Here is a 12129-nt window from a genome sequence, read left to right as displayed (position 1 = left end):
CCATCTAAAAGTAGGCATATTACATTATTTTCCAACATATTTCTATATTCAGAATTTAGTATTTAAAACATTAATCTCATAACATTATTTATGCAATTATAAATACAGTCTAAATGAATAAATGCCACATCTAAATGTCACTTCATGCAGCTTCTGTGCAGTGCTAAGATGAGTTTTGTTTAGATCATTTCATGGATAACAATAGCCAGTCATTCATTCACATTAATTAAGTATTCAGAGAATAATATTGTCTGTTTTCACTTACATCTATTTATTTATTAAATTTTGATCAATTTTGTAGAATTGAATTATAAATTAAGCTATCGTAAGGCATTAAGTATCGTAAGACATTTTTATGGTATCGTGACAACCCTATTATACACCACATTCCTTGTTTCAGTTTAACCTAATTCCCACATTTCCTCCGTCGAGTTTAATATCTTTTTTTTTTAGATTGTTTGTTCATTCATTCATTCATACAGTAGGCTAAGCTAGCGTCACTGGAAAAGACGCCTAGTTGGTACGAAAGGGTCACAGAGCATTTTCTAGAAAAGGAACATAGGGCAGGATTTACATATAAATAAATGGACAATTTTTATGATGTAGGCTAAAAATGAGCTTCCCCTCTTTGAAAGACCAGCAGCCGCCACTGCTCCTTATCGATCCACCAGTTCACATTTACAGCTCTGCGTGTTTGCAGGGTAAAAACATGGGTCGATTTTTGCATTGGTCTGAACAAAAACAACCCAATGTTCCTGCAATACTGGAGGCTGCAGTTCTAGGACTGCATAGGACCCTATTTTTTGGGACAGCACCATCTATTCCAACAGAGGAGACCTGATTCAAACATCAAACAAACAGATGTAAACAAACAGCACATCAGACGTGAGGCGCTGCAGCTAATTAACTGAAGTCTCGCACAGACACAAGTCTTCTTTAAAATCTTCTTGAATTTTAAACAATATTCAGAATATATTGAATATTGAAATAAATTAGGTTAAATATTTCAAGAGGGTTGCCAACGGGTATGTTTAGGGTTAGGAGTTGGTTAGGACAATAATTAAGTGTATACAATTAAATAACTACATAATTCCTTAAAAATAATAATATACAGAATTGAATAGCAAGTGCTATAAAATAGCATAAGCCACTAATATTCAGTCATTTAGCAGATGCTTTTATCCAAAGCGACTTATAAATGAGGACAATGGAAGCATCCGCAAATCAACAAAAGAGCAATGATATGCAAGTGCTATAACAAGTCTCATTTAGCCTAACGCAGTACATGTGGCAAGAGATTTTTTTTTATTATATAATAAATAAATAGAAAGCATAGAATAGAAAAAGAATAGAGCAAGCTAGTTTTAGAGGCCTTTTTTGCTTTTGTTATTTGTATAATAAATAAAAAGAAAACAGAATACAAAAAGATTAGAAAAGCTAGTGTTATTATTATTATTATTATTTTTTTAAAGAATTAGAATTAAAAATTAATCTTGCTGCCACGTTCTGGATTAATTGTAAAGGTTTGATAGAACTGGCTGGAAGACCTGACACAATACATACATACAAAAAATAAATAAATAAAATAATTAAAAAAAACAAACAAACAAACAAAAAACTATAGGGTCCTAGAAATCCAGTTCTGAAACTACAGCCTCTGGCTACTCACAACAACAGGAGACAATTCCTTTGATGCTTTGAAATGTTTTACCAGTTTACCAGTGACACTGATTAATATTGGCATCCTTCTGTCTCGGGAGACGATGGAGTATCTGCGCCCGAGTCAGTCTGTTGTGGCTGAACAGTCCAATACGAGAGCGGCAGAGTCTGTTGCAGTTGCTACAGGTGAAGCCTGTGACTGCTTCTGTGGGCACCGACTCTGCTCTCTGCCATCTGCGCTGCCTCTCCTCCCACTGGTCCTCTCTCTTTCCCTCGCTCAGCTTTATGCTGGTCCTTACGACTTATCATATAATTCAATAAATCATATTTTTTAAACTTTATATTGTTTTTTCTTTGCATCATTAATGTGTTAAGTAGATAAATATGCAAGCAAAAACTATGCCCCCAAAACACTACTTGCATACAGACAGCTGGCCTACTTAGGGTGAATCCCATTTCTCTGTCTTACCCCTTCCCCTACGTCTTACCCCTAGCCCTTGTCCCTCGAAACCGAGTGGTAAGCGCTAGGGGTGAAAACATAGCCCTATGAAATGAGACACCACTTGGTTACGGTTACGTCATCATACACCGTCGCTAGCAGGCTGCTACGTCACCAGAGCCGACAAGTGTTGATCACGAACTTTGGATCGTTTTACAAACTTGTTAAAACTGTAGACATGCATGGAGTCCATTCAAGGCTAGTCTGCGGGACTGTTGTGCAAATCAGCAATGTAACGTTAGCGTCGCAAACTAGCGATTTTTTAAAAACGTTTCAATTAAGAACATGGTTGCAAATATATATGTACAGGACTGTCTAGAGCACAAAACAAGACTGTCGTAATTTTTAAATAAATTATTTAAGCCGAAAATACTTGATTGTTGCCGGTTGCGCAGTGTGTTCTGGGTACCCCTCGGTTTCAAGTAAGCTCGCGAAAATGCTTGGTTTTAAGGGGTATCTACCACTTCCCCTTAGCCCTACCCCTCGATCAAAACGAGAATTGGGTTAGCCCTTACTCTCACGTGAACGCACAAAACTAAGGGGAAGGGGTAAGGGGAAGGGGTAAGACAGAGAAATGGGATTCACCCTAACACTCAACCCTCCAAGACCATGCTGATGAACCAGCATCACCAGCTCCATTTTGCTTGAGAACAGCATGGATATACTGGTCCACCAGCACTAACCAGCCTGAACCAACACTAACCAGCATCAACCAGCTTGGACCAGCACTATACCAGCACTAAGCAGCACTAACCAGCATCAACCAGCCTGGATCAGCACTAACCAGCATAAAGCAGCATGGATCAGCTTGGAATCCATGCTGGTTTATGCTGGATTTTTCAGCAGGGTGATCTGTAAGAGTGATGGCAAAAAATGTTTTTAGTACATTGACTACAATTGAATGTTTTCCAGATGATTGTAGAAATTACTCCTTTATCTAAACCTTGTCACTCTGAGGAAAATGGCAATTTCTTCCCAGAATGAGTTTTCAAATGACGTGTCATGCTGCTTTGACTTGAGAAACTCTTCTCACACTGAAGACACTTGTAAGGCTTCTCTCCAGTGTGAACTACCATGTGAATCTGAAGGTTTCCTTTAGTCCTGAAACTCTTTCCACACGGTTCACAGGTGAAAGGTTTCTCTTCAGTGTGAATTCTCAAGTGAATCTTGAGGCTTCTTTCTTTTGAGCAACTCTTCCCACAGTGATGGCACATGAAAGGCTTTTCTCCGATGTGAATTTTAACATGATTCTTAAGATGTTTCCTGTCTGTGAAACTCCTTTCGCACTGATGACATTTAAAACTCTTCACTCTTGAGTGAATCTTCACGTGATTATTAAGGTTTTCTTTATATCTGTAACTCTTTCCACACTGATCACATGAGAATGGATTCTCTCCGGTGTGACTTCTTATATGAGTCTTTAGGGTTTCTTTGAGCCTGAAACTCTTTCCACACTGAGGGCAGGTGAAAGGTTTCTCTCCAGTGTGAACTCTCATGTGGGCATTAAGGTTTTTTTTTTTCTGTAAAAAAAACTTTCCACACTGAGAGCATATTAATGACTTCTTTTCAATGTGAATTATCATGTGAGACGTAAGATTTCCATTTCGTGTGAAAACAGACTTTAAGGAATCCTTTTTGATTGAACATTTCTCCGCGCTGTTGGCGGGTGTAAGGTCTCTCTCCAGTATGAATTCTCATTTGGGAATTAAGGTTTTGTGTTTTTTTCAGCTTTTTTTGGTGAGGAAGTCTTTTCAGTCAGTGAGCAACTAATTGATTTTTCTTCAGTTTTGAAATCATGATGTTCCTCATTCTGATCTTTCTCTTCCGTTTCATTCTGACTCTCCTCTTTCAGTGCCATCAGGTCTGAGGTGAAAAGAGACAAATACAAGTTAACACCAGTTTAATGGCATGAAGCAACAAACATCAAAACATAGACATTTAGACATGAAAAGCATCAAATCCAAACACGCATCCTGGATCCTATACCTACTAAACTACTGAAAGAGGTGTAACCTGTAATTTCAAAACCTCTTGTTGATATTGTTAATCCTTTGCTTTCTTTAGGCATCCCTAATTCTTATCCCTAATGCATCCCCATTCTTTAGGACCTCCGCTCATCTAGATCTTGATGGAGGGAATGTACCATTACATTGTTTTCCACAATTTATGGACCGTAATGCATTATATTACTTTTGCATTACTTTTCAAATCTGGGCTGGGTTTGCTTGTTTGTTTTTAATATAAAAAGTTTATTTTTGGCAAATGAAAAAGCCCTTTCACACTAAAAAGTGAAATGAATAAGCCTCAGGCTGAAGGAAAAGTAAATTCATGCAGGAGAAGAAAGTTCAACACTCAACACAGCAATAAAAAGAAGCACAAATGTTAGTTTATCTAAAGGAATTTTTGCTTATTAGTATGACTGAATTTGATAATCGAAGCTCAGAAGCAAAGACATTGGTTAATAAAATGGGATTAAATACATAAAAGACATTCGAGTTATTTACCACTTAATTATTGCAGATTTGCATCATCTTCTGAGTTTGCATTTCACTGTTCTTTATTCATTTGGAGGAAAACTGAACCTATTTTGTGAAAGTGAGATCAGTAAATAAATTATTTAAGCCGAAAATACTTGATTGTTGCCGGTTGCGCAGTGTGTTCTGGGTACCCCTCGGTTTCAAGTAAGCTCGCGAAAATGCTTGGTTTTAAGGGGTATCTACCACTTCCCCTTAGCCCTACCCCTCGATCAAAACGAGAATTGGGTTAGCCCTTACTCTCACGTGAACGCACAAAACTAAGGGGAAGGGGTAAGGGGAAGGGGTAAGACAGAGAAATGGGATTCACCCTAACACTCAACCCTCCAAGACCATGCTGATGAACCAGCATCACCAGCTCCATTTTGCTTGAGAACAGCATGGATATACTGGTCCACCAGCACTAACCAGCCTGAACCAACACTAACCAGCATCAACCAGCTTGGACCAGCACTATACCAGCACTAAGCAGCACTAACCAGCATCAACCAGCCTGGATCAGCACTAACCAGCATAAAGCAGCATGGATCAGCTTGGAATCCATGCTGGTTTATGCTGGATTTTTCAGCAGGGTGATCTGTAAGAGTGATGGCAAAAAATGTTTTTAGTACATTGACTACAATTGAATGTTTTCCAGATGATTGTAGAAATTACTCCTTTATCTAAACCTTGTCACTCTGAGGAAAATGGCAATTTCTTCCCAGAATGAGTTTTCAAATGACGTGTCATGTTGCTTTGACTTCAGAAACTCTTCTCACACTGAAGACACTTGTAAGGCTTCTCTCCAGTGTGAACTACCTTGTGAATCTGAAGGTTTCCTTTAGTCCTGAAACTCTTTCCACACGGTTCACAGGTGAAAGGTTTCTCTTCAGTGTGAATTCTCAAGTGAATCTTGAGGCTTCTTTCTTTTGAGCAACTCTTCCCACAGTGATGGCACATGAAAGGCTTTTCTCCGATGTGAATTTTAACATGATTCTTAAGATGTTTCCTGTCTGTGAAACTCCTTTCGCACTGATGACATTTAAAACTCTTCACTCTTGAGTGAATCTTCACGTGATTATTAAGGTTTTCTTTATATCTGTAACTCTTTCCACACTGATCACATGAGAATGGATTCTCTCCGGTGTGACTTCTTATATGAGTCTTTAGGGTTTCTTTGAGCCTGAAACTCTTTCCACACTGAGGGCAGGTGAAAGGTTTCTCTCAGTGTGAACTCTCATGTGGGCATTAAGGTTTTTTTTTCTGTAAAAAACTTTCCACACTGAGAGCATATTAATGACTTCTTTTCAATGTGAATTATCATGTGAGACGTAAGATTTCCATTTCGTGTGAAAACAGACTTTAAGGAATCCTTTTGATTGAACATTTCTCCGCTGTTGGCGGGTGTAAGGTCTCTCTCAGTATGAATTCTCATTTGGGAATTAAGGTTTTGTGTTTTTTCAGCTTTTTGGTGAGGAAGTCTTTTCAGTCAGTGAGCAACTAATTGATTTTTCTTCAGTTTTGAAATCATGATGTTCCTCATTCTGATCTTTCTCTTCCGTTTCATTCTGACTCTCCTCTTTCAGTGCCATCAGGTCTGAGGTGAAAAGAGACAAATACAAGTTAACACCAGTTTAATGGCATGAAGCAACAAACATCAAAACATAGACATTTAGACATGAAAAGCATCAAATCCAAACACGCATCCTGGATCCTATACCTACTAAACTACTGAAAGAGGTGTAACCTGTAATTTCAAAACCTCTTGTTGATATTGTTAATCCTTTGCTTTCTTTAGGCATCCCTAATTCTTATCCCTAATGCATCCCCATTCTTTAGGACCTCCGCTCATCTAGATCTTGATGGAGGGAATGTACCATTACATTGTTTTCCACAATTTATGGACCGTAATGCATTATATTACTTTTGCATTACTTTTCAAATCTGGGCTGGGTTTGCTTGTTTGTTTTTAATATAAAAAGTTTATTTTTGGCAAATGAAAAAGCCCTTTCACACTAAAAAGTGAAATGAATAAGCCTCAGGCTGAAGGAAAAGTAAATTCATGCAGGAGAAGAAAGTTCAACACTCAACACAGCAATAAAAAAGAAGCACAAATGTTAGTTTATCTAAAGGAATTTTTGCTTATTAGTATGACTGAATTTGATAATCGAAGCTCAGAAGCAAAGACATTGGTTAATAAAATGGGATTAAATACATAAAAGACATTCGAGTTATTTACCACTTAATTATTGCAGATTTGCATCATCTTCTGAGTTTGCATTTCACTGTTCTTTATTCATTTGGAGGAAAACTGAACCTATTTTTGTGAAAGTGAGATCAGTAAATGCAAGTTCACATTTAGCCAAGAACTAACTATACACGGGACACACAATGAGTGCTCTGTACTTACTCCTGATTTCTCTTAACATGTGGACAGGAGAGCTGTCAGTCAGTAAATGGAAAACAAAGTAACTGACCTTATTTGAAAAAGTAACTCAGATATTTTCATGTAAATTAAAAAGTAATGTGTTAATTTACTAGTTACTTTACTAGTTTATGCATTACGTAACTCACATTACTTATAATGCATTACCCCCAACACGGCTGACCACTGACTGTATTATTCACTTACTGAAGATTTTTAAATGAAGAACAAAGATAAACAGCCTGCAGTGACTCGACCGAGCTGTGTCAGCTCGAGAAATGATTTATTTTATAAGTAGGCTGGTATTTCTGACATATGATTTTATTGCTTGCTGTAATGAACATTTACTGCGAGTTACGTTCAGGTATGTATATGTTAGTACGGCACTTTTGGGGACGAGTTGAAAAAAATAATAATTTACTCAACAAATGTTAAGATAAAAACTCAAGTTATTCTTAAATACTGTTTTCATTTTTTTCTACTCGGAAGTAGATATGTTTAATGATACACAAAATAATTGTTTTGGCTACTTCTGTAATATTTTCATATCTGTAATTCTGTATTTTAATAAGGATAAAATGAGTATCTCAGTATCTTCATGTTTGACTCTGAATGCTTCTTCAATCTTCATGTCTTCACTCTCCTCTTTAATAAACGCCATCTTTATAATAGTGTCACGTGGATCTCAGTCGCTTCAGCAGGAGTTTTTCTGTGTGTTTGGACACTTTCTCCTGTTTAAGATGAGAATAATTAAGAGAAGGAAAAAGAAGCCTAAACTCAGTCAGTCAGTCAGAGTGAGAGTTAATGGCCTTAATAAAAGGACTCAAATTATACACAAGGTTCATATTTGTATTGAGTATTTGCTGATTTGTAGATTATATTTAATATATTCCACTTTCATGAAAACATTTGCAGTTGTTTTGTAAAAGTTACACATGTTAGTGTTTGTTGTTCTCGTTGCATTTACACTGTTTTGAGCAGCAGGTGATTCGAGCGATTCGAAACAGTGAATCACTTTGTGAAGCATTTGATTGCTCTCCACCGACTGCGCTGATCAAAAGCATGATGGGAAACGACTGACTGACGACACCGCTTAATGCTCATTGGTTCAGACAACCGTGATGCTGTGTTCTCTTCTAAAAATGTTTTATTTTTTTTATCTGATTTCATGCTATTATGTATTTAAATTGTTTATGAATATTTCCAAACACTATGACAGTGCGATCTCTGTGTGTGATTGTTGTCATATTTTCTATAAAAATCTCAAATACATGTTTGAATTAAAATAAAAATGGATGATAAATACGCCTTTCGTATGGAATTAAATAGCAAGCACTTTGAGTGTCTTGTTCATCATATTCATATAAAAGCAACAGAACTGAAATTATATCATGTTTATCAGCAGCACAGCATATGAGTGAGAATAACGCGATATCTGCCTTTGATCTCGTAGGTATCTGTTCCACTCCGAGAGCTCAGAACTGTCCGTCTTGACTGCTCTTATTTCACTCCTCCCCTCACTGCAGCCGCCTGCTCTCACCTACATTTCAGGCGAGGCGCATCTCAAACAAGCCTAATATAAATTTACATTAGAAAACGAATATAATTCCTAGTACATAGGATGAATTGAAGGGTTGAACTGCAGAGCAAAAAAAAAAAAAGTCCAAAGCTATTATTACATTTAATTAATAGGAGATAGACAATAGACAGGGTGTGTTATAATTGCTTACCAATGTTGTGTTACTCATGTTGCGAAGATATAATCACATCATGTAATTGTATATATTTTTTATGTACAATACAGACTTTAAACGTTTGGGATCAGTAAGATGTTCTGATGTTTTTAAAAGAAGTCTCTTATGCTCACCTAGGCTGCATTTATTTAAAATTCAGTAAAAATAGTATTATTGTGAAATATTATTACAAACATAAATGACAGTGTTCTACTTCAATTTATTTTAAAATGCAATTTATTCTGTGATGGCAACGCAACATTTTCAGCAGCTATTACTCTAGTCTTTAGTGTCACATGATCCTTCAGAAATCATTCTAATATGTTGAATTGCTGCTCAAGAAACGTTTCTTATTATTATTAATGGTGAAAACAGTTGTTCTGCCTAATATTTTCAAACATCTTTCAGGATTATCTGATGAACAGAAAAAAAAAACAGCATTTATTTGAAACTGATTTTGTATGTAATATTGTAAATACCTTAATTGTAACTTTGATTAATTTAATGCATCCTTACAGAATAAAATTTCATTTAAGAAAAAATTAATTGCTTTAAAAAAAATTCTGACCCGTAAATGTTTCTGAACTGGATTTTTAATTGTGGCTTTTGGGTCACTTTAAGTAGCAAGAAATCATAGATAAACCTGGTTTTAGAATGTTATGCAAAAGTAAATATAATGTAAAAGGGCAAACTCACACACGATATATCATGGTACATCTCACCTATAGTCAAGGCTATCTGATCTGATAGTGGAACGTGGAGCTTACTAATGTCCTCTGAAGACAGCACACTCTGAAATTTCTCATTGCTCGCCACAAAATCTGTCTTACAGTTCACCTGAAAAGAAAAACATTGATTTTATCATACTGCATCATTTTGGCGACCAAATTATACATTGTGTGGTAAGACTGACAAGCAACACACCTCAACCATGACAGCTGCATTGTCACCCAAAAGGACACCAATCAGCCCTTCCTTGGCTTTTTGACCTTCCAGTTTACTCGCTTTCCTCCAGCCCTCTTTTTTGGCTTGTTCATGCAGCCAGCTTTCTGCCTACAGACATCAAATTTTGCAAATCATAATTAGCTCATCCTTACCATGTACAGGTTTGTACATGCACATCTAAATTGCATGATATATATAAAAAAAGACAACAACAACTATGACAAAGATGTGAGTTTACTATTTGTGCCTGACTAATCAGATGACTTGTAATTAATACATAGCAACTTGTTAGAAACTTTTTAGTTAAAAAAAAATACAGTGGGTTTAAAATTCAAGTAGTGAAATTAAAATGTATATATGGGTAGTTGACGTATCAATGTGTCCTATGGTGTGATGGAAAAATAAATAAATAAATAATTAATTAAAAAAATTCTAAGATTGAAGATAAACCTCTCTCATGCTATTTGTAACTCTAAGAATGAAGATACATTTTTCTCATGTTATTTGTATGTTAAGTTTTTTTTCTAAATTTTTTCTATATCACACCATAGGTATGGAACCCCAATCCTGCCATAATTATAAATAAATAAATGTACAAATAAATGTTAAAAAAAAGAAAAAATAAATAAATAAATATATAAATAAATATAAAAAGTAAAAAAGCAAGAATAAATAATTATACTTTTATTTCCTTATATATGTATTTTTTCATTTTTTTCCACTTTTATTTATTTTTTCAATTTTATTTATACATTTATTTACGAAGTACCTAAAGCTGTGTCTACACCGAGAGAACCCATTATAATCAGTTGATGCGGTGACTGTCCCCACGGGAAGTGGCACAAGGCGACAAATCTTCTACAGTAACCTTCTTCTCTTCCGAATCTTGGAAACATGCGTTGGATGCGTTGAAAGTGAAACCTAAAGAAACAGCGCGCATAAGAGAGTGATTGCACGCTTTTGTGAGCTTCAGCAAATGCACACGATCACAGATTGCACGCTTCCCAGCCGAAACAACCCCCCACGTGAAACTGAAATAATAACCGTGATATAAGATTTTGGCCATATCGCCCATCTAAGTCATTCATCCCACACTTTCAACAGGTGCGTCATGTAGGCTACACTTCTTGTACCTCGACTTACCTGCCCTCCTCATTACCCTACAGACAAAGAAATATAGAAATAAATAAATGTGAAAATAAATAAAGAAGTAAATGCGTAAATAAATACATAAATGTGAAAATAAATAAAAGTGGAAATAAATAAATGTATAAATAAAAAATGAAAAAAAAAACATAAATAAGGAAATAAAATTAAAAATAATTATTTAGTTTTGCTTTTTTACTTTTCTTTGTATATTTATTTATTTATGCTGTTTTACATTTCTTTGTACATTTATATATTTATTTAAAATTATGGCAAGATTGGCATTCCATACATAGGACACAGTCCAATTTTTATTTGTCAGCTACCCATAAGATCTTTTGCATAAGATCCTCCATTCTTTTTACAGCAATCTTTCAAAAAATACTGACCCACACCTGTGTAACGTCATTGTTGAATTTCTCCAGTGCTTTTTTGCAGTTGATGAAGGTGTAGATTTACGTAATTTGAGGAGAAGTGCTTTATCTGCTGCTAAACTCGGGCAGCTAGTGTAGAGAGACTGAACATGCTGCGTGAGACATCCCTATGAACAACACATTATAAATATGACACATGATTAATGATGCTACAGTACATTACACAGCCGTATGGAAACCGAAAAACAAATACTGTCATCTGTTATTTAAAACACGCCTTTATTTGAATAACAAGCCAAAAATTCATATCAAAGCAGACGCAAAGAGCATCATAACTTCTAAAGCATCCAGTCAAAAACATTAAAAGATTAGAGTGTGAAGTATGACAAACGAGACAAAGCCCACCTTGACTACTTCTGTCCTGACAGATCGAAATAAAGAATATGAAGCCATTTCTATACCTTCCTCAGGACTAACACTAGCTTCTTTACATCAGTAACAGGAATGTCATTGAAGCACACTTTCTACAGAGAGAGAGAAAGGTCAAACAGAAGAGAATTCAGGAGTCACGTATAGCGCCATCTACTGCACAGGAATTTACACTACCGCTTACTGAAGAACAGAAGGAACAGTTTAATTCATTGTGAAAATGAAAATAACAGTGGCTAACGAAACTGGCATACAAATAATGTATTAATGGTATATAAAAAATGCATAAACCTGCTCAAATAATAATAATAATAGTATTTTATTGTTGTTGTTTGGGTATACCAGGGGCCTGTTTCATAAAACAAGTTTACCAAACAAGCCAGGCTTATTTCAGTTAGTCTGATTT

At 35.7% G+C, this 12129-nt stretch overlaps 1 protein-coding gene and 1 pseudogene across 1 annotated transcript; both read right to left on the bottom strand.

Annotated features, from left to right (window-relative positions):
- Positions 1–3105: 3105 nt before the first annotated feature.
- LOC131538486 (gastrula zinc finger protein XlCGF26.1-like) lies at positions 3106–5963 on the bottom strand. The gene is made up of 4 exons (XM_058772358.1): positions 5955–5963; positions 5451–5871; positions 5172–5269; positions 3106–3612 (listed from the first exon to the last, which is right to left on the bottom strand). Exons 1-4 carry the CDS (start codon positions 5961–5963, stop codon positions 3106–3108), a joined length of 1035 nt encoding a protein of 344 aa, XP_058628341.1.
- A 3303-nt stretch (positions 5964–9266) lies between these two features.
- Positions 9267–11747, bottom strand: LOC131539207 (elongation factor Ts, mitochondrial-like; annotated as a pseudogene).
- Positions 11748–12129: the final 382 nt, after the last annotated feature.

This window comes from Onychostoma macrolepis, chromosome 04, assembly GCF_012432095.1.
Source record: "Onychostoma macrolepis isolate SWU-2019 chromosome 04, ASM1243209v1, whole genome shotgun sequence".
Taxonomy (NCBI): Eukaryota; Metazoa; Chordata; class Actinopteri; order Cypriniformes; family Cyprinidae; genus Onychostoma; species Onychostoma macrolepis.
Note: the sequence above shows the minus strand (reverse complement) of the source record. Positions and strands in the feature narration are given on the sequence as shown.

Excerpts from the sequence above, each read along its gene's own strand:
- LOC131538486 (XM_058772358.1), bottom strand. Across the intron at positions 5,270-5,450 it reads GCCTTACAAGTGTCTTCAGT|ATCACCCTGCTGAAAAATCC; the intron begins GTGAGAAGAGTT and ends TCACTCTTACAG. Across the intron at positions 3,613-5,171 it reads ATCCAGGCTGGTTGATGCTG|TGTGGAAAGAGTTTCAGGCT; the intron begins GTTAGTGCTGCT and ends ACCTGCCCTCAG.